At 39.9% G+C, this 23253-nt stretch overlaps 1 protein-coding gene across 1 annotated transcript in view; it reads left to right on the forward strand.

Annotated features, from left to right (window-relative positions):
• The window catches only part of c8a (complement component 8, alpha polypeptide), a 71529-nt gene extending 48501 nt beyond the window's left edge, over positions 1-23028 (forward strand). Inside the window, exons 8-11 of the mRNA XM_063064249.1 lie at positions 8525-8635; positions 11223-11386; positions 19759-19981; positions 22460-23028. Of these exons, the coding sequence (XP_062920319.1) occupies positions 8525-8635; positions 11223-11386; positions 19759-19981; positions 22460-22608 (647 nt within the window). The 3' untranslated portion in view covers positions 22609-23028. The remainder of the gene's footprint in view (positions 1-8524; positions 8636-11222; positions 11387-19758; positions 19982-22459) is intronic.
• The last annotated feature ends 225 nt before the right edge of the window (positions 23029-23253 follow it).

The following is a 23253-nucleotide window of genomic DNA, read 5'->3' on the forward strand; positions in this document are numbered from 1 at the left end:
CCTAATCGCTACCCAGATGAATTTAACATTTTGCTCCAAAGATCTTACAATACACCATCCTTCTCCACAGCCCTGATGTCATCCTTAATTAAGAACACTACCCCATCTCCCTTCACTTCCTACCCATTCTTGCACAGTAGCTGATACCCTTGATACCCTTGGTTATTTATTTATTTGGAGATACAGTGTGGAATAGGTCTCTGCAGTCCTACTAGCCTAGTACCCCCTGATTCAAGCCTAACCTAATCACAGGACCATTTTCAGTGACCACTTAACCTAACCGATACACCTTTGTACTGTGAGAGTAAACTGCAGAATTTAGAGAAAACCCATCACTGATTCTTCAGAATTTGGATAAAACAGGTTTTAATTTTGAAAAGAAAAAAATTTAACTGTTAAGAAATCTAAACTTACATGTTTATAGAACAAGGTCTCAGCAATTAAGCAATATTTCGGTGCAACCTAATTTTGTAATTTTTTTCATTAAATACGTGTTTTTCCTGTCATTACTTAGTTTTTGTCAACACAGTTAGACACAATAAAAAGCTAATTAATCCTATTTATTTAGTCTTATATAGATTTAGAGCTTTTAAATCATTGTGTCTACACCATAGGTACACATATATGCTGTTAAATGTTGAATATTCACATTTGTTCATTTTTTATACCATTTCACGCGTACTCCTTTAAGAACTCTTACATCATGCAACTTTTATCATTAGTATTAAATATACAAAATAACAATTTTGGACATAAACACATTTTTAATTTTAAAGAGACAATTACTTTAATAAATCAACTGTTTTGGGGGAACAGATTGTAAGCATATTAATTTAAAACAAAGAAAGTTCCATCTGACGATGGTGACTGAGACCTGACAGTGGTGGCAGTGGCCTAATTACAACAAACAATTCCAGCCTTTTCACCACTCAAGTCAATGCTTCCTTGCTTAACAACTTTATTTAACAATTTGGTACAACAAGTAACAATTTGTCATGTACATTTTATCCTTCTGCAAATAATAACAACAATGGTAAACAGCAAAATAAAAACTACAGTACAACTGCAAAGTTTAAGCATAAACATCAGGAACTAAAAAAAATCCATCCATTTCTGGGCTTGAAGATCTTCGAAAACTTTCAGCCAGCTTTATCAGGAAGTAGACGATTAATATGCTCCTCCTCTATGAAGTCCATGACTTCAGCAGACTGCTGGTAGATCTCCCTCGTCCTGCTTGCACAACCCGGTGATGATGGCTCCATCAGCTTGACTAGAAAATCTTCAACTGGTACGAAGCACATATCCTTTCCACCCGGTTTTGGATGGAAGCACGTGTTGGGCCCATGAGGGTGGAAAAACTCCACTTGAACATCTTGGTGATGAGCATCCATAGTGACAGCCTTTGCTAACCACCAATTCTGGTCATAAATGACTGCAAGCTAATCTCCACAGTTAATGACACCAGCAGATGTATCTGTCATATTTCTAGTTTGCTCTTGTCGCCAATGCTTTTTCAGTTTGTTCCTACCTTTTATTATCTCTTGAAGTTTATTTTTCAAAGCTTTCATCTCTCTCAAGTATCTTACTTTTGTTTTCTTTCTTTCTCTTTCCCCTGCTATAGACTGCCTATTGCGAGCTCTCTCCTGCATAGTCTGATACAATTGACTATCTGGGGGAGTTCCTGGGCATTCTGGGCCCTTTCTCTTACGCTCTCTTGACTCTTGCTGTCCACGTTTCCACGCTTTTCTCTTACTCCTCTTTTCCCTTTCATTCAAATCACTGATAGTTTTTATCTTCCCATCCTCTACTCTCTTCTTCCATCTTTGCTTTTCCTTTCTCAGGTATTCCTCCTTTAACCCTGGCTCACTATATATTTTCTCTCTCTGCTTTTTCTGCTATTCCCTGTTTCTTCTCCTTCGTTCCTCCACGGATAGCTGCTGCCTAGCCATAACTTCCTAAAATACATAAAAGGAAGGTCAGAATTCAATGGAATTACTATGAAATTGTGCAAAATTACTATGAATTTAATTATGTTTAATTTGGTGAAATTTTATAAAATGATTATGCAATGGTGCAACTAAATTCATTTATGGTTTTAGTCATTGGGGACACATATAGTAAGGAAATATTGTAGGCCTGTGTGTGGAAGAAATAAAGGGGAAAATATGTATATTATAAATAAGGAGGTTAATAAAACATTACAAACCATATTACTATTTATTGTGATCATAAATTATATTCAAGCCTCCAATGAAGATGACTTGGATGTTTTTGTCAACAGCATCAAACCATGTGTCACACCATCAGACAGAAAGCTTGACAGTAGTGACAAAAACACACTTTTTTACATGACATGTGTGAGTGGTATACAGGAGCCATCTTGTTTTCCCTCTGTTGCTGGCTGCCTCTGGCCTTGAATTAAAATGCATAAATTTATGTCATAATTTAAAATAATTCTTTCTATACAAGAGACAGTGTTGACACATCATGGTTGTGACAGTAGCAACATCAATAAATATGTAAAAATTATTGAAAAAAATAGCAAACTTACAGGAGCTTGTTTGACCTTGTTGCATTTAGCAAATGTGGAGGGTGGAAAGGGTGGGGGGGGGGTCCTCAGGAATATAGTTGACCATATGGTTGCCTGAGTTTATTGCTTTTTTAAAAAATATCTGATGGTGCTGACAAAAATGTGGGACACATTTTGAGCAACCACAAAATAAGAGTAAATATTGTTGACAATTCACTGCTTTTAGTTTTAAAGAGGTTTTTCACCCTACTCTTTCATCTGGCATATATATTATACATTTTATATGATTTTTTTCACACTTTTTTATCAAATTAAAATGATAATCTTTTGTCTGAGGACAGCTGATTTTGTGCGTACTGGCCTATTACATAATCATATAATTTATAAAATTAAAAATAAACATATGGAAAAATCAAAGTTGCTGGTGAACGCAGCAGGCCAGGCAGCATCTGTAGGAAGAGGTGCAGTCGACGTTTCAGGCCGAGACCCTTCATCAGGACTAACTGAAGGAAGAGTGAATAAGGGATTTGAAAGTTGGAGGGGGAGTGGGAGATCCAAAATGATAGGAGAAGACAGGAGGGGGAGGGATGGAGCCAAGAGCTGGACAGGTGATAGGCAAAAGGGATACGAGAGGATCATGGGACAGGAGGTCCAGGGAGAAAGACAGGGGGGGGAGGGGAACCCAGAGGATAGGCAAGAGGTATAGTCAGAGGGACAGAGGGAGAAAAAGGAGAGTGAGAGAAAGAATGTGTGTATAAAAATAAATAACGGATGGGGTACGAGGGGGAGGTGGGGCATTAGCGGAAGTTAATAAGTGCCCTCCTGGCACTTATCCTTGTAAGCGGAACAAGTGCTACACATGCCCTTACACTTCCTCCCTTACCACTATTCAGGGCCCCAGACAGTCCTTCCAGGTAAGGCAATACTTCACCCGTGAGTTGGCTGGGGTGATATACTGCGTCCGGTGCTCCCGATGTGGCCTTCTATATATTGGCGAGACCCGACGCAGACTGGGAGACCGCTTTGCTGAACACGTACGCTCTGTCCGCTAGAGAAAGCAGGATCTCCCAGTGGCCACACATTTTAATTCCACATCCCATTCCCATTCTGACATGTCTATCCACGGCCTCCTCTACTGTAAAGATGAAGCCACACTCAGGTTGGAGGAACAACACCTTATATTCCATCTGGGTAGCCTCCAACCTGATGGCATGAACATTGACTTCTCTAACTTCCGCTAATGTCCCACCTCCCCCTCGTACCCCATCCGTTATTTATTTTTATACACACATTCTTTCTCTCACTCTCCTTTTTCTCCCTCTGTCCCTCTGACTATACCCCTTGCCCATCCTCTGGGTTCCCCCCCACCCCCCCGTCTTTCTCCCTGGGCCTCCTGTCCCATGATCCTCTCATATCCCCTTTGCCAATCACCTGTCCAGCTCTTGGCTCCATCCCTCCCCCTCCTGTCTTCTCCTTTCATTTTGTATCTCCCCCTCCCCCTCCCACTTTCAAATCTCTTACTAACTCTTCCTTCAGTTGGTCTTGACGAAGGGTCTCGGCCTGAAATGTCGACTGTACCTCTTCCTAGAGATGCTGCCTGGCCTGCTGCGTTCACCAGCAACTTTGATGTGTGTTACTTGAATTTCCAGCATCTGCAGAATTCCTGTTGTTTGCGATATGAAAAAATGTTGCATTTGTGCAAAAGACCCTCAGATGATCAACCCTGATTATTTTAAATAAGAAAATGCTATTCATTTTCAACAGAATTAACACTTTTCTTAGTGGGACATGTTTTTGCCGAAATCTGAAGAATCAGTGCCATGCATTTCACGGGGAGGACCCATACAGACTCCTTACAGACACTGCTGAGATTGAACTCTGAACTTCTGACGCCCTGAACTAACCACTAGACTACCATGGCACCCTGAATTCCCAATCATCGCCACCCAGCAACCACGTTTCTGCAACAGCCTCTAAATCATATTCCTTTCCACTGATTTCTGCTGCAAATTCACTGACCTTCTTTTGAATACTATGGGCATTTAGATCAAGTGCCCTTACACTCATTGTCCCTTTAGATTCTAGTAACATGGGGGAAGTATGACCTGTTCAAAAAGGACAGGTTACACCTGAACCCGAAGGGGACCAATATCCTGGCGGGAAAGTTTAATAGAGCTGTTAGGGAGGGTTTAAACTAATCTGGCAGGGGGGGTGGGAACCAGAATGATAGAGTGGAAAACAGAAATAAATCTAAGATAGTGAGCAGTAAAGATGTCAGGAAAGACAGGCAGGTGAGTAATTTGTAGCCATTGGGATGAGTTGCAGTGCAATAAAGTTGCAAGTGAAATCAAAGCGAAAAGTATCAAATACTGGTCTTAAGGTGTTGTACTTAAATGCACGCAGCATAAGGAATAAGGTGGATCATCTTGTTGTACAGCTACAGATTGGCAGTTATGATATTGTGGCCATCACTGAGACCTGGCTAAAGGATGCATGTCTCTGGGAGCTGAACGTCCAAGGATACACGGTGTATCGGAAGGATAGGAAGATAGGCAGAGGGGGAGGCGTGGCTTTATTGGTAAGAAATGATATTAAATCGTTAGAAAGAGGTGATATAGGATCAGAAGGTGCAGAATCTTTATGGGTTGAGCTAAGAAATAGCAGGGGTAAAAGGACCCTGATGGCAGTTATTTATAGGCCTCCAAACAGCTGCAGGGATGTGGACTACAAATTACAACTGGAAATAGAAAAGGCTTGTCAGAAGGGCAGTGTTATGATAATTGTGGGGGATTTTAACATGAGAGTAGATTGGGAAAATCAGGTCAACACTGGATCTCAAGAGAGAGAATTTGTAGAATGTCTGCGAGATGGCTTTTTTGAACAGCTTGTTGTTGAGCCCACTAGGGGATCCGCTGTACTGGATTGGGTATTGTGTAATGAACCGGAGGTGATTGGAGAGATTGAGGTGAAGGAACCCTTAGAAGGCAGTGATCATAACCTGATTGAGTTCACTGTGAAATTAGAAAAAGAGAAACCGAAATCTGATGTGTTGGTATTTCAGTGGAGTAAAGGAAATTACACTGGCATGAGAGAGGAACTGGCCAAAGTTGACTGGAAAGGGACACTGGCGGGAAAGACAGCAGAGCAGCAGCGGCTGGAGTTTATGCGAGAAATGAGGAATGTGCAAGACAGGTATATTCCAAAAAACAAGAAATTTTTGAGTGGAAAAAGGATGCAATCGTGGTTGACAAGAGAAGTCAGAGCCAAAGTTAAAGCAAAGGAGAGGACATACAAGGAAGCAAAAATTAGTGGGAAGACAGAGGATTGGGAAGTTTTTAAAACCTTACAAAGGGAAACCAAGAAGGTCATTAAGAGAGAAAAGATTAACTATGAAAGGAAGCTAGCAAATAATATCAAAGAGGATACTAAAAGCTTTTTCAAGTATATAAAGAGTAAAAGACAGGTGAGAGTAGATATAGGACCGATAGAAAATGATGCTGGAGAAATTGTAATGGGAGATAAGGAGATGGCAGAGGAACTGAACGAGTATTTTGCATCAGTCTTCACTGAGGAAGATATTTGCAGTATACCGGACACTCAAGGGTGTCAGGGAAGAGAAGTGTGCGCAGTCACAATTACGACAGAGAAAGTACTCAGGAAGCTGAATAGGCTAAAGGTCGATAAATCTCCTGGACCAGATGGAATGCACTCTTGTGTTCTGAAGGAAGTAGCTGTGGAGATTGCGGAGGCATTAGCGATGATCTTTCAAAAGTCGATAGATTCTGGCATGATTCCGGAAGACTGGAAGACTGCAGATGTCACTCCGCTATTTAAGAAGGGGGCAAGGAAGCAAAAAGGAAATTATAGACCTGTTAGCTTGACATTGGTGTTGGGAAGTTGTTGGAGTCGATTGTCAAGAATGAGGTTACAGAGTACCTGGAGGCATATGACAAGATAGGCAGAACTCAGCATGGATTCCTTAAAGGAATATCCTGCCTGACAAACTGATTACAATTTTTTGAGGAAATTACCAGCAGGCTAGACAAGGGAGATGCAGTGGATGTTGTATATTTGGATTTTCAGAAGTCCTTTGACAAGGTGCCACACATGAGAATACTTAACAAGATAAGAGCCCATGGAATTACGGGAAAGTTACATACGTGGATAAAGCGTTGGCTGATTGGCAGGAAACAGAGAGTGGGAATAAAGGGATCCTATTCTGGTTGGCTGCCAGTTACCAGTGGTGTTCCACAGGGATCAGAGTTGGGGCCACTTCTTTTTACATTGTACATCAACGATTTGGACTATGGAATAGATGGCTTTGTGGCTAAGTTTGCTGATGATATGAAGATAGGTGGAGGGGCCGGTAGCGCTGAGGAAACGGAGAGTCTGCAAAGAGACTTGGATAGATTGGAAGAATGGGCAGAGAAGTGGCAAATGAAATACAATGTTGGAAAGTGTATGGTTATGCACTTTGGCAGAAAAAATAAACGGGCAGACTATTATTTAAATGGAGAAAGTATTCAAAGTTCTGAGATACAACGGCACCTCGTACAGGATACCCTTAAAGTTAACCTCCAGGTTGAGTCGGTAGTGAAGAAGGCGAATGCAATGTTGGCATTCATTTCTAGAGGAATAGAGTATAGGAGCAGGGATGTGATGTTGAGGCTCTATACGGCACTGGTGAGACCTCACTTGGAGTACTGTGGGCAGTTTTGGTCTCCTTATTTAAGAAAGGATGTGCTGACATTGGAGAGGGTACAGAGAAGATTCACTAGAATGATTCCGGGAATGAGAGGGTTAACATATGAGGAACGTTTGTCCGCTCTTGGACTGTGTTCCTTGGAGTTTAGAAGAATGAGGGGAGACCTCATAGAAACATTTCAGATGTTAAAAGGCATGGACAGAGTGGATGTGGCAAAGTTGTTTCCCATGATGGGGGAGTCTAGTACGAGAGGGCATGACTTAAGGATTGAAGGGCGCCCATTCAGAACAGAAATGCGAAGAAATTTTTTTAGTCAGAGGGTGGTGAATCTATGGAATTTGTTGCCACGGGCAGCAGTGGAGGCCAAGTCATTGGGTGTATTTAAGGCAGAGATTCATAGGTATCTGAGTAGCCAGAGCATCAAAGGTTATCGTGAGAAGGCGGGGGAGTTGGACTAAATAGGAGAATGGTTCAGCTCATGATAAAAAGGTGGAGCAGACTCGATGGGCTGAATGGCCTACTTCTGCTCCTTTGTCTTATGGTCTTATGGTCTAACATTTGTGTCCATCTTTGTGGAAATCTGGTACAAGTGTCATTTAAGCCCATAGCTTAATGATACACTTTTAGATGCCCCTGGAAATTGCCCCTATAAGTCTGCCACTCAGTTCAAGGGAAATCAGGAATGATCAATATACTCTTGCCAGTAACAGTATGTTGGAAGCAAATCAATAAAAAATAGTTATTCAGAGCACTGCTCTCTTTCATTTTATTACCCCTCTCTTGTTTCATCTTCCATTATACTATCCTGTTTTTTTTTCATTTGTCTGAAGATCTTCTTGGCTCTTAATTACTTCCTTGCTGCTTCCTAATTCTCCTTGCTTAATCCCTCACTAAAATCTCTCTCTCTTTCTCTCTGTCTCAGTTTAGCTTCTTTTTGCTGCTTGTCTCTTTATTCTATTTATTCTTACTTTGAGTCACTGAGTGAAGACTCGTTTTCTATGTTTCTAATGCACTATTCTCGGTAGAAACATTGGCAAAGAGTTGGAGCAAAATTTAGATATATCAAAAAATTAGCAAAATTGAGAACTTTATAATAGAGCTTTCCTGATACACCAGTGGATTTGCATAGTATAATGTAAAATATGAAAGAACTGATTTCATATAATTTTAGCAAATGTTCCAGACCTCTTTAAAACTTTTACTTCCTCTTGAATACTATGTGAAAATAAGTTTGCAGTATGACTTGAATGAAATTCTATTTAAATACCTGTTCTCTTATTTACTTAAAGGTGTTTCTGCGCAAGATGTTGGATATTGTTTTTCAAGATCACTGGGAATAGTGATGGACATTTTATCTGTTAAGTCTGAAACTTGTAAGAAGATAAAAAACTATAAAGCATGTAAGTAAGCCTAGATTTAGTAGACATAATTGCTGTCTGCTTTTAATATATGTGGAGTTATGTTATTTAATACATAAATGTATTAAAATTACAAAGCAAAATACACAAATTGAGAATTTGTACTTAATTAGGGAGCATATTGTACTAAATTGCTGTAGAAACAAGAAATACTTGTTGAGTTGTCCCTGGTCACTGTTATCAATCTGGTTTTAAGATTTGAACTTTTGACTAAAGTAGTGGCGGTTTCAATAAGTTCTACTGCAGTTATCATGAAAAGCTCCTACTTTGCACTCTCTGGTTATGGTAGTTTTAGAGTCATGAAGTATAGAAGAGGAGACACCACATGAATCAGAATCAGTTTTATTATCACTGACATATGTAATGAAATTTGTTGTTTTGTGTCAGCAGTACAGTGCAATAAATAAATAAACTATAAATTACAATAGGCGATATAATTAAATTAAAGAAGTAGTGCAAAAAGAGAGCAAAAATAGGTGAGGTAGTGTTCTCGGTTTGGTTCATTGTCCTTTCAGAAATTTGATAGCAGAGGGGAAGAAACTTTTCCTAAAGCATTGAGTGTGTGTCTTCAGGCTCCTTGATGGTAGCAATGAGAAGAGATGTCCTGGGTGATGGGCGCCTTTAATGATGTATGCACCTTTTTGAGCATTGTCTTTTGAAGATACCCTTGATACTGGGAATGCTAATACCCATGATGGAGCTTGGCTGAGTTTGCAACCCTCTGCAGCTTTTCCAGTCCTGTGCAGTTCCCCCTCCATACCAGATGGCGATGCAATCAGTTACAATGCTCTCCACAGTACAACTGTAGAAACTTCCTGGAGTATTTGGTGACATACCAATTCTCCTCAACCTCCAAAGGAAATATAGCCAGTGTCAGGAAATACCGTCTAATTAGTAAATGTAGAATCACAGATAACACCAAATGCTTAGAGATATTATTTTAGGTTACGTAATGGTTCCTTCAAGTATATTTTGCCATAGAATTAATTCGTGATGCAAGATCAACATTTCTGTAAGGTAGCTTCATGTCTACAGTAATAACTATGGAATCAGTAACACCAAAGTAAAGCCATGAGAAAGTACTTCCTGCAAGAGTTACCTCCTCTTGCCTACAGTAAAAGGTGATTGTAAAACTAATGGAGTTACACAAATGTTAAAGCTATTGAGTCTGGAGTCAATAAGATTGAAAGAGTGCTGAAGAGATTTGCAAAGCTCTTGCCAGGACTTGAGGATCTGAATTGCTGGAAAACATTGTACGTATAGGTTAGGACTTTATTCCTAGAGCGAAGGAGTGTGAGGGAAGATTTCATAGAGGTTTATAAATTATGAGGGTTATCACTAGAGTAAATGCAAACAGGCTCTTTCCACTGAGGTTGGGTGAGACTAGAACTAGAGGTCATGGGTGCAGGATGAAAGGTGAAATGTTTAAAGGGACCTTTTTCACTCAGAGGGTGATGAGAGTGTGGAATGAGCAGCCAGTGGAAGTGTGGATATGGACTTGATTTCAACATTTAGGAGAAATTTGGATAGGTACGTGGATGGGAGGCATATGGACCAGGTGCAGGTTGATGGGACTAAGTGGATTAATAGTTTGGCACGGGCTAGATGGGCCAAAAGGCCTGTTTCTTTGCTGTAGTGTTCTGTGATTCTATAACTCTATGTTTTAATAATAACTGTTGATAATAATTATGCTTTCAAAATTTTTTTTCTGTCATTAATCCACCAAATGCATATACTGTGGTTGTGGCTCTCTTGAGGAAGTTCAAATAGTTTGTCGATTGCCAGATATTATGAATGTGATGTTTTCTGCAATTGGCAATATTTTACAAGTAAGTGCATGCTTCTGCTGGAAGACTGAAGTTTTATTAGCATTTTTTCCTAAGTTTTTTGTGTTGGGCCCCTGCTCTTTGACATCTGGATCAGAAACTTAAAGTTATTTTACATTCAAATTATTGAATCCTTCCTTGTTAAGTCCTTAAATATGTCAGAAGTGCTTCATTTTAAGTAGTATTATAGTGAGAATAATTATTTCATTTGCCCCAGCTTAAAGACCTTCAGGTTTCTGAACCAGGTGTGCAAGAGCATGGGCCTGACACAGAAAACTTAGAACAAAACAGCATTTAAAATTCAGTTTCCCAGCAGAAGTTTGCACTTATCTGTTAATTTCCTTACACGTCGAACAATTTTATCAATCTAGAGTACACAGCACAATCCATTGACATGAGATAAATGGACACTTCGGTGCAGACTCAATTGTTGCATGTGGCCAGATGTTAAGTGCTGAAAATTGGAATATTGTTCTATTCTCCAATCATGCAATAATTTATTTGCTCAAGAACTTAAAATTTGGAGTACAACAATGACCAAGGCAAAGGAAGAAAAAAAACTAATAAACTGAACTCTGTGAAAGGGAGTGTCTACCTGATCATGGTAAGAATTCCATGACTTAATTTGAAATAATATTCAAATTAATATTTGCATTTGGTGCATTAATTTCATGCTACTTATATTCAGTACAATGTATGATATAGTCTGTAAAAGGGTAATAATTTTTGAATTATTATTTTAGCTTCAGGCAGTTCAAGAACATTGATAGAAGATATTATTCCACGTGTACAAGGAGGAGACCCTAAATCAATTGCAGGACTGTTAGGTGGAGAAATACCAGATGCCAAAATGTATCGACGCTGGGGTAAATCCTTGAAATATATCCCAGCAATCATTGATTTTGAGGTAAAATGTTGTTATGGAAGCAACGTACATATCTGTGTTCTACTTCACATAATTAATTTGGCATTTAAGGACAATTATAATATCTAATTGTAATCTCAGGCAATTAAATAAATCAATATACCATGCCCAAGCCTAAAAACTGAAAAGAATAGTTAAGTTGGCATTTCGAAGTACTGAGGATCAGTGAACCATATCTGAGGATTTATTTTAAATGCAGCCGAAACACTTACACCTCTAGATAACTGGAAGAGAGAAAAGTTGAAACAATGATGTCAATAGAAGAGAAAAGAATTTTCCACTAAACAGCCCTGGAGCATTGAAAATAAAATCAGAACATGAAGAAATGCCTTTGAGAGAGGCAGATCAAGGGCACAATTCTAGTTATTACATTTACACTATTCCTCAGAGAAACACGTTAAGAGAACTCGTTCTTGTTTAGATCCTATGAGAAAGAAGGTGGTTTTGCATGCCCAGCAGCAACAAAGATAAATATAACCAAGGTTGATCTATAACAATGAGACAGGCAGCTGTCATAATGACCTTGAAACAAATATTTATAAAGGTAGTAAACCCATAGGAAAACCTTTAACAAAGCTGACCAGACAATGGTTATGACAGAGAAAGGGAAATAATAATTGAAGTTGAGACTCAAGTTAAACAACCTGATTTGAAAAATCAAGTATAAGATTAAGCCCCGTCTCTAAAAACTTCATAATGGAGTTGGATTTTTTTTCCTTACACGAAGCCACAGTGAGTACTATTTAATACTGGCCTGCTCATTGCAACGTACTTGATGCAACCTCCTCAGAATGCCTACAGAAAATGTCAGACTATGTTTTATCTGTTGGATTTTGATGGGTAGTATGGACAATCTGGGCCAAAGGGCCTTTCTCTAAGCTGCTTAACTCTGTGACTTCAACATTCAAGTCAGTTAGCATCTAAGGGGACAGAAAGTAAATTCTAATCTATGTTCTGGATTATTTCTGATCTTGTATGAATGAGTGTGTGCCTTTGAGAACATATCCAAACCAAATGCCATGGATGAACCAAGAGATTCATAGTTTACTGAGTGCTAGACCTGTGGCATTCAAGACCAGTAACCCAGAACTATACAAGAAGCTCCTGTTACAACGTATGCAAGGATATTTTAAGAGTAAAAGAAACAATTCAGATTGAAGTTAGAAATGTAACCAGATGTACGTCAGCTCTGGCAGGGTATACAGGCGATTACTTCCTACATGGCAAAACCTATCATCATGAATGGTTGTGATGTTTCACGCCAAGATGAGCTCAACACTTTTTATGCAGACTTTGAAAGAGAGAATAAAGCTACACCTGTGAAAATCCTTGCAGTATCTGATGATCCTGTGATCTATGTCTCGGAGGCCAATTTCAGAACACCTTTTGAGAGGGTGAACCTATACTAGGCATGAGGCCCTGATGATGAACTTGGTAGAGCACTGAAACCTTGTGCCAGCCATCTGGTGGGAGTGTTTAAGGACAATATCAATCAACACCTGCTTCAAAAGGGTGAAAATCAATCCAATGCCCAAGAGAGCAGGGAGGCTGTACAAGGACATAAACTGTAAGGAGAATGAACAAAGAAGCAGTGGATGAAATACAGTATCAGGAAGTATATGGTTGTGCACTTTGGTGGAAGGAGTAAAAGTGGAAACTATTTTCTAAACAGGAAGAAAATTCAAAACTCCGAAGTGCAAAGGGACTTGGGAGTCCTTGTGCTGGATTGCCTAAAATTTAATGGTGAGGAAGGCAAATGCAATGTTATTATTCATTTTCAGAGGATTAGAATATAAAAACAAAGACGTAATGCTGAAGCATTATAAGGCACTCCTGAGGCCTCACTTGCAGTATCATGAGCAGTTTTGGGCCCCTTATCAAAGAAAGGACGTGCTGACATTGGAGATGGTTTGATGGCGGTTCATGAAATGATTCTGGGAAGGAAAGGTTTATCATATGTGAAGCATTTGATGGCTCTGGGCCTGTACTCACTGGAATTTAGAAGAGTGGTGGGAGGGAGGGGATTTCATTGAAATGCAATGAATGTTGAAAGGCCTGGATAGAGTAGATGTGGAGAGGATGTTTCCTATAGTGGGGGAGTTTAGTATCAGAAGGAGAGCTTCAAAATAGAGGGACGTCCATTTCGAATGGAGATGAGGAATTCATTGCCACAGGTGACTGTGGAGGCAGATTACTGAGTGTATTTAAGGCAGAGGTTGATAGATTCTTAATAAATCAGGGTGTGAAAGGTTACAGGGAGAAGACAGGAGAACAGGGTTGAGAGAGAAATGAATCAGCCATGACCAAATGGTGGACAGACTCAAAGGGCTGAATGGCATAATTCTGCTCATACGTCTTATTATCTAATGGTCTAAGAGCAAGGTGATCTGCCTCAACGACTATCGTCCAGTTGCACTCACACCTACTGTGATGAAGTGCATTGAGGGGTTGGTCATGGCCAGAATCAACTCCTACCTAAGCAAGGACCTGGGCCCATTGCAATTTGCCTATTGCTATAATAGGTCTACAGCAGATGTTATCTCACTAGCACTCTACTCAGCCAAAACCTGGGCCTCTGTACCTCCCTCTGCAATTGGATCCTTGACTTCTAATTGGGAGACCGCCATCAGTATGGATCAGAAATAACTTCTCCTCTTTGATGACATCCAACACTGGTGCACTTCAAGGATGCATGCTTAGTCCCCTGCTCTACTCTTTCTACATCCCTGACTGTATGGCTGGACCCAGCTCAAATACCATCTGTAAATTTGCCAATGACACAACTATTGTTGGCAGAATTTATGATGATGATGAAGAGGTGTACAGGAGTGAGAAAGATCAGCTGGCTGAGTGGTGTTTCAATAACAACCTCGTACTTAATGTTAGTAAGACCAAGGAATTGATTGTGGATTTCAAGAAGGGGAAGTCGAGGGAACACGCACCATCCGTCATTGAGGGATCAGCAGTGGAAACGGTGAGAAGTTTCAAGTTCCTGGGTGGCAACATTTCTGAAGAACTATCCTGAGCATAAAATATTAATGTAATTACAAAGAAGGCACAACAGCAGCTATATCTAAAGGAGTGAGGAGCCTCTTGCAAATTTCTAAAGCTGTACCATGGAGAGCATTCTAACTGCTTGCATCACTGTCTGGTATGGAAAGGCCACTGCACAGGATTGAGAAAAGTTGCAGAAAATGATAAACTTAGCCGGCTCCATTATGGGCACTAGCCTCTCCAGCACTGAGAACATCTTCAACACGTGATGCCTCAAAAAGGGAGAAGCCATCATTACCGACTTCCATCATGTAAGACATGCCTTCTTTTCATTACTGATGTCAATGAGAAGGCACAGACCCTGAAAACACACACTCAACATTTCAGGAACAGCTTCTTCCCCACCGCCATCAGACTTCTGAATGGACAATGAACCGATGTACATGACCTCAATATTACTTTCTTTAATTCTGCTGTCTTTTTTCACTACAATACTTATTTAATTTAATGTTTTAAGATACAGTATATTTCTTATTTTAATTTATATATTTTTATTGTTATGTATTGCATTGTACTGCTGCCGCAAAACAACAAATTTCATGGTATACGTCAGTAATATTAAACTGGATTCTGATTCTGAGGTAGCTAACAAAGTGAACGATCACTTCCTCGACAAAGCTCTGTACAAAAAAACTGTTTGGCTTGTGGCTAGACTCCCATATTGTGACATGTATAAAGCTGGAATTACCACAAGAATGAGGGGCTTTTTTAGTCAAAATAGAGGCATATGCTGTAGCTTCTGTGGAAATAAGTATTGGTTTGGGTGTGTTATGGGAACTTCTGTTTTTCATGGTGTAGTACCTTTAGTTGTCATTCCATTATTTTGAAACACTGGAAGATGGATATTTGAATTTTGGGATTTAGGAATACTGCATTGGAGTCTTAAGAATAGTGAGGGGGGCTTTTTGATCTACAGTCACAGCAAACTGCGTCCAAATTTCTGAGTGTGTTTCAAAATATTTCAAAAGATCGCAGGGTCCAAGAGCACAGTGATGTTGCTGGGATCCTCACCTTAACAAGAATTGTGAGAAAACGAGGCAGGATTCTGAAACACAATAAAGGGCAGGATCTCTGGGAATAGAAATTCTGTGATCCAACCTTAAAATGACTGGTGCGTGGACAATAGCATCTACAAAAATCGGAAACAGTTGAGTTAAGTCAAACAGCAAGGAATAGGACTCCGTATCTTTAAAAAGAAAAAATGTGTTTTATAAAGTCACCTTCAAATCTTGAGATTTTACAAAGCATTGAATTCAGACATAAATAATAAGTAATAAGCTTTTGAAGTCAGCAATGATGGGGCATTAATTTAAAACTGTTAACTCAAAGTGAGGAAAGAGGAGAGGAACAATTTCTTAATAGAGTGAATTAATGGACCAAGGATATATTTTGTTGAGGGGGTGGGGTGGAGTGTTCATTCAGAGTCTAGCAGCAGTAGTCAGGTCTCTGGTACTGTGACTGGCTCTGAGGTTCAGAGGGACAATCCAAAAGTGTTGGGGGGGTGTGGTGGCAGGCAGGAGATTTTATTGCCACAGAGGAGACACTAGGATGGTCTCCCATTTTTCAGCCCAATTTTCTAGCTGGTCCAGATCCTGCTGCAATCTCTGATCACCTTCCTTGTTGTCTACTACACTCACAGTCTTGGAATCATCTGCAAGTTTGTTGATCAAGTTAACCACATTATCATCCAGATCGTTCATAGAGGTGACGAACAACAATGGACCCAACACCGAGTCCTGCGGCACTCTACTAGTCACAGGCTTTCAGTCAGAGAGACAACCACCTACTACCACTCTCTGGCTTCTCCCACAATGCTAATGTCTAATTCAATATACTACCTCATCTTGAATGCCAAGCAACTGAACCCTTTTGACCAACCTCCCATGTGGGACCTTGTCAAATGCCTCGCTAAAGTCCATGTGGAGAACATCCATGGCCTTACCTTCATCAACACTCCTTGTAACTCCCTCGAAAAACTCTATAAAATTGGTTAGACATGACCTACAAAGCTGTGATGACTATCCTTAATCGGTTTATGTTTGTCATATATCTGGTCCTTTAGGATGCCTTCCAAAAACTTTCCCACTACTGATGTTAGGCTCACTGGCCTATAATTTCCTCATTTGTTTTTAGAGCCCTTCTTAAATTGCAGACGACATCCTCCAATCCTCTGGTACCTCATCTGGTACTAAGGATATTTTAAGTATCTCTGCTTGGGCCCCTGCAATTTCTGCACTTGCCTCCGCAGGGTCCGAGGGAATATCTTGTCAGGCCCTGGGGATCTGTCCACCCTGATTTGCCTGAAGACAGCAAATGCCTCCTCCTCTGCAATCTGTATAGGGTCTGTGACATCGCTGCTGCTTTGCCTCACTTCTTTAAACTCTGTCATCTCCTGAGTAAACACAAATGTAAAAATGCAAATCAGGTTTAAATCACAGTGTCTCCCCCCACCTCCTGTGCAGCTCTAGTAAGCCTTCCCACTAGGTTATTAGTCCCTCTGTAGTTTAGGTGCAAACTGTCTCTTCTGGACTGGACCCACTTGTCTGGAAGAGAGCCCAATGATCCAAAAATCTAAAACCTACACCACTACTTCAGTCATATGTTAAACTATATGATTTTCCTATTTCTAGCCTCACTAGCATGTGGCATGAGTAGCAATCCTGAGGCCACAATCCTGGAGGTCCTACTCCTTAAATTAGTACCTCTCTTTGAAGAACCTCATTACTCTACATTCCAATGGATCATGACCTCTGGCTGCTCACCCTCCTATTTAAGAATGCTGAGGACTCGATCTGAGATGTCCCTGATCCCTGGCACCCGGGAGGTAACATATCAACCAGGGATCTTATTCTCCTCCACAGAACCTGCTTTCTGCTCCCTTCACTAATGAATCCCCTATCACCACAGCTCGCCTCTTCTTTTGATTTGTTAAGTTTGAGATCTGTGTATTTTTTAAAGAAAGTGTGGATACAAATTTATAAGAAGAACAAAATTTAGTAATAAAGCAGAGATATTAGAGCAGTTAAGTACCTTTATCAAGGACCATTCAGAGACAGAAAGTTTTGGTGCTGTCAATTATTATTGTTCTATGGTCATTCAGTGGATCTTTCAAATATTTGCAATACAATAAACTTTACCAAGACAGTAAAGACACTTGCTTAACAAACTTCAAAAAGATGTAGACAGTGATAATATTATGTTTGAAATTTATGATAAGTTTACATTTATATAATACTTTAATACAGAGGCTAAATGAGCCAAATCCATTTCTAACTAGTCTTATTTTCAATTTTTTTACATATTTTTAAACAAATCAAAGTTCAAAGTAAATTGTTTGTCACCATGCACCACTCTGAGATTCATTTCCTTGTGGGCATAGTCAAGAAATCCAATAACTGTAATAGAATCAATGAAAGATCTCACCAACTGGGCATACAAGCAGTGTGCAAAAGACTACAAACTGTGCAAATAGAAAAAGAAAGAAAAAAAACAATAAATAAATAAACAAACAAAACAAACAAGCAAACAAACAAGCCAGCAAGCAATAAATATTGAGAACACAATGTGAAGAGCCCTTGAAAGTGTGTCCATAGGTTGTGGTAACATTTTAATGATGTAGCGAGTGAAGTTGAGTGAAGTTATCCCCTTTGGTTCAGGAGCCTGATGGTTGAGGGGTAATAACTGTTCCTGATGGTGTGAGTCCTGAGGCTCCTGTACCTTCTTCCTGATGGCAGCAGTGAGAAGAGAGCATGACCTGTGTGGTAGGGCTCTTCGAAGAGGAATGCTGCTTTCCTGCAACAACACTCCATGTAGATGCTCTCAGTAGTGAGAAGGGTTTAACCCATGATGGACTGGGCCATATCACTACTTTTTGCAGGATTTTCCATTCAAGGACAATGGTGTTTCCATAACAGGTTATGAAGCAGCAGTCATGTTACTCTCCAGCACACATCTATAGAAGTTTGTTAAAGTTTTAGATGTCATTGCAAACTTCTAAGGAAGTAGAGGAGGTGTTGTTCTGGGCCTAGGACAGGACCTCTGAGATGATAATACAGAGGAAGTTAAAGTTGCTCTCCTCCTCTGATCCCTCGATGAGGACTGGCTCATGGATCCCTGGTTTCTTCCTCCTGAAGTCAATAATCAGCTCTTGGTCTTGAGTTAGAGGTTGTTGGTATGGCACAACTCGGTGAGATTTTCAATCTCCCTCCTATATGCTGATTGATCACCTCCTTTGATTTGACCTCCCACCGTGGTGTCATTAGTAAACTTGAATATAGCATTATAGCTATACCTAGCCACATAGTCATAAGTGTAGAGCAAGAGGCTAAGTACACAGCATTGTGGTGCATCTGTATTGTGGAGGAGATGTTGTTGCCAATCCGAACTGACTGGGCTCTGCAAGTAAGGAGATTGAAGATCCAATTGCACAAGGAGGTATTGAGGCCAAGGTCTTGAAGTTTATTGTTTAGTTTTGAGGGGATGATAGTATTGAATGCTGAGCTGTATTTAATAAAGAGCATCCTGATGTATGCACCTAATTGGAGTGGGTCCAAGTCATTTCTCGGGCAGAAGTTGATATGATTCATCACAACCTTTCAAGACACTTCATCGCTGTGCATGTAAGTGCTACTGGACCATAGACATTGAGGTAGGTTACCACATTCTTCAAGCTGCTTCAAGTAGGTATAATTGAAACCTGCTTGAAGCAGCTGGGTACTTCAAACTGCCAAAGTGAGAGGTTAAAGGTATTGATGAGATTGAAATCACAGCATCATCTGGGGCTGTGGAACTTCATGGTGATTCCTCCATGTATTGATAGTCAATGCAAACGCAGAAGGCATTCAGCTGATCTGGAACCGAGGCCCTTTTGTCTCCATAATATTCAAACCTTGCCACAACTGTCAAGCATCCTTCATTGATTCAAGCTTAGTCTGGAATTGCCACTTCACCTGTGGGATGGTTTTCTGGAGATCGTACCTAGATCTCTTGTAACTTGGTCACCAGACTTGAATCCCTCTGATCTGGCCCTCAACAGATTGCAGATCTCATGGTTCATCCAGGGCTTCTGGTTGGAGAAGACTGAAAGATTTTGTGGGGACATGACTCATCTACAACAATTTTTATAAACTCCGTGACAACCATGGTGTTTTCACTCAGATCCTCAGATGAGTCCTTTAACATGGCTCAGTCCACCTACACGAAGCAATCCCGTAGCTGTTCCTCTGCATCAACAGTAAATTAAGGAGCTAAGTTTTCAAATGGGTCAACTTGAATCTCATAATTTTTGTCGTTTTCTTTAGGTCATGCCCATTTATGAGTTGGTGGCCAGAAGTAATCTTCAGTCAGTTAACAGTAAGCAACAGCATTTAAGGAGAGCACTAGAAGAGTACTTTACTGAATTTCACCCCTGCAGATGCCATCCATGTTATCATAATGGAAATCCATTTCTTTTAAACAATAAGTGCATCTGTGTATGTGAACCTGGATTTGAAGGAACAGCATGTCAAGAAACAAATCGAAGGGGTAAGAAACTGTTCATGCTGTTATCAGGTTTCTTGTAACAGTTACCAATTTAAAAAAAAAATCTGCCGTACTTCTATTGAATACATAAATGCTGCCACCAAACCACAAATTCCAAAACATATGTCAGTGATAATAAATTTGGTTTGGATTCTGTTTCTGGAATTGCCAAAAATTTAATCTTTTCTTGATATGCATTGTACTGCTTACTTAATTTTTGCTTTAAACACTTTGAGGGCTAGAGATTGTGGTTTGTTGTTAAAAGCACACTATATGATCATTGTGTGTTGCACCATTGAATGTATGGGTTGGAGCTTGCTGCTGCTATCTTCAATGGCACTCAAAGCCAAAGACATGAATAGTATCAGACATCCCACCCTGCAAAATCTCATTTCAGGGAGGTAGCACCCCCATCCCCCGCAACCCCTGATCCCCCCCTCACCCGTCAACCTCCAAGGGTTTATGTAATACTTTGTTTAGTGATTTTCTCTAATCTCTAAACCAAGTTGAGTATATGCAGAAAATGCAACATTAAAATATGTACTTGTGTTATATTATAATGTTTTTTCTATTACAACTTTAAGCAAGTCTGCAGGGAGTTTCGGCTCATCACATAGGACATCAATAGCGTAGCTCCCCAGCAGCCAGCCAGCTAGTTTAAATAACGTTAGCTATGCTAATGAACGAATGACACCTGTTAAACTCACCTCAAACCCCCATGGGCAATAGAAAAGTCACTGTTGCAAACAGTGCAGCGAGCAACACTGTCATTATTTTTGAGGTCGACTGTAAAGCCCGCCCACAGAAAAAACTGATAGGTCTACTTAGCAGGGGTCCCCAACCTTTTTTGCACCGCAGACTGGTTTAATATTGACAATATTCTTGCGGACCGGCTGACGGGAGGGGGGCGGGGCGGGGCGGGGGGTGGGGGTGTTAATCGCGACCAGAATATAGGTGATAAGTCAACTGTAAGTCACTTATAAGTGGCTAATACACTCAAAATTTTGTTTCTAAAAGGGTTTATCTAACGAAATTAATAGTAAACACACAGCGCATATTTCCCTCGCATGAATATAATAATGAGTCAATTATAAGTCAATAGCATCATAACATTTTAAGTAACATTTGGATATTAAACACACAGCACGTATTTTCCTCGTATGAACATATAAAATCATTGCAACACACCAATATCGCTGAATCAGTGGGAGCCCTGGGCTTGTTTTCCTGCAACAAGACGGTCCCATCGAGGGGTGATGGGAGACAGCGATACTCGAAGGGGGGTCCTTAAGTCCAGTCTATTCCGCAATTTAGTTTTCATTGCAGAAAAGCCCGGTCCACAGAGATATGTTGGAAATGGAAGCAACGTTTTCAGTGCTTCCGTGGCTATCTCAGGATATTCAGCCTTGACTTAGATGCAGAAGGCCGGCAGAGATGTTATGTCAAACATACTTTTCAGCCCGCCGTGATTTGCAAACTCGAGGAGTTGATCCTTTTCCCGCGCTGACATGGATGACGTGTGCGTGATGACCTCATGTGCGTTCAAATTCAACAGTGGGTGTGAGAGGGAATGAGGAAAGGTGCGGATGACTCATATCGTTTCATATCGCCAAATCATATTGTTTCCTTGCATCCCGGTGGATGGGGACCACTCTTAGCACGAAGAGAGACCAATCAAGATGCTCGCTCTCCTTCTCCCTCTCTTTCTCAAAAAAATCTATTTCCGGGATATTGTATATAATTTCCAGGCATCAGGGAGCCACTATCAATATGCGGGAGACTCCCTGAACTTCCGGGAGAGGTGGGATGTCTGTAGTATTGTTCACCAGAGAAACAACTTACATTCTGAAATATCTTGAAGTGAGCAGCTTCAAATCGTATTTGTAAAAAAAAGTTTTAAAAATTCTGATTTTACTTGCTTTTGAAGTTTTTATTTTAGCAAATCTGGGCCTGGAACTGGAAATTGTAGTAACACAGCTTGATGCTTTCAGTGTAACTGTATTAGTGGCTGTCTGGTATTGAGCATAGTGGGGAAGTAAATTGACTAGAATGACAAATTGTACTTTTATGGTTTATATTTGTCCAGCTGCCTCTGAACTCAGTAGGCTGCCAATATTAGGCACACCTGAATGCACCAGTTAAAAAGACCATCCAAAGTGGCCTTTTAAAATGTTAAATATAAAATTTTAAGTGTCAAGTTGTTGTCAATGAAGTTATTGGGTAATGATTTTGTTCTACAGTTAGTTACAAATTATTCTGCTGCTTTCTCAAGTTTTAGTTCTCGAAATCATTTTAAATAATAACATTTTAGGTGTCATTCTATGACAAATCAAATTCGTGTTTGTAGAGTACAGAACATAATTATTCTGCTGTTATTTTGAAAATGAGCTTACAGTCACTGCTCTTTTGGTAACAGTTGAATATAATGTCAGCCCAGGTTAGTGGAAGAATATCTTAGTGTGATGTCCTTTATTTTCACAGGGCCCACAGATGGGGGTTGGAACTGTTGGTCTCAATGGTCTGCATGCAGAAGCGGCTTGAGGAAACGGACACGGAGCTGCAACCATCCACCCCCAAAAGATGGTGGTGCCACGTGTCTTGGGAAGGACACACAGGCGCAACGCTGTTAAAATGTCCCCAGTTTTTGGCTGTCTGTGTTATTTGTTTTCAAACTCTGATTTAATTGGGTACTATTTTGAAGTTCACTGTTCCTTTTTTAATGCAAGGAGTATCAGGCTTCATCCAATAATTTGAATCATTTAAGTCGACAGGAGAACAGAACAGGGATTTATATTCATTGAAAAATACTCATAAAATGATTTGTGGAAATTAATGGCATTTCAATATGCCTTTCCAAAGGAATCATATCAATCCTTTGGCAACATTTGCCAGCTGATTCATCAATATATTCAACTCAGCATTTTGATACCTATTGGACCTCTTAATGTCAGATCTATTATCTTCAGGTCATAAATAGATAATGGGAAAATGAAGCATCAAATAAAAATCTGTAACAGTTATTTTCAGTCAAAAATAAACATTTAAAATATACTTAGTTTCTAATATTTTATACACTCTGATCAAATGAGTAAAGTAACACTAGAGCTTTAAAAATAATCAGAGTACAAGTTGTTGTCAATGAAGTAATCAGGTAATGATTTCATTTTACTGTTGGTTACAGATTATTCTGCTGTTTCCTCAAGTTCTAGTTCTTGAAATCATTTTAGTTTCATATATTTTATACAATCTGATCAAATGGGTAAGGTAACACTAGA

Source organism: Mobula hypostoma, chromosome 12, assembly GCF_963921235.1.
Source record: "Mobula hypostoma chromosome 12, sMobHyp1.1, whole genome shotgun sequence".
Lineage (NCBI taxonomy): Eukaryota > Metazoa > Chordata > Chondrichthyes > Myliobatiformes > Myliobatidae > Mobula > Mobula hypostoma.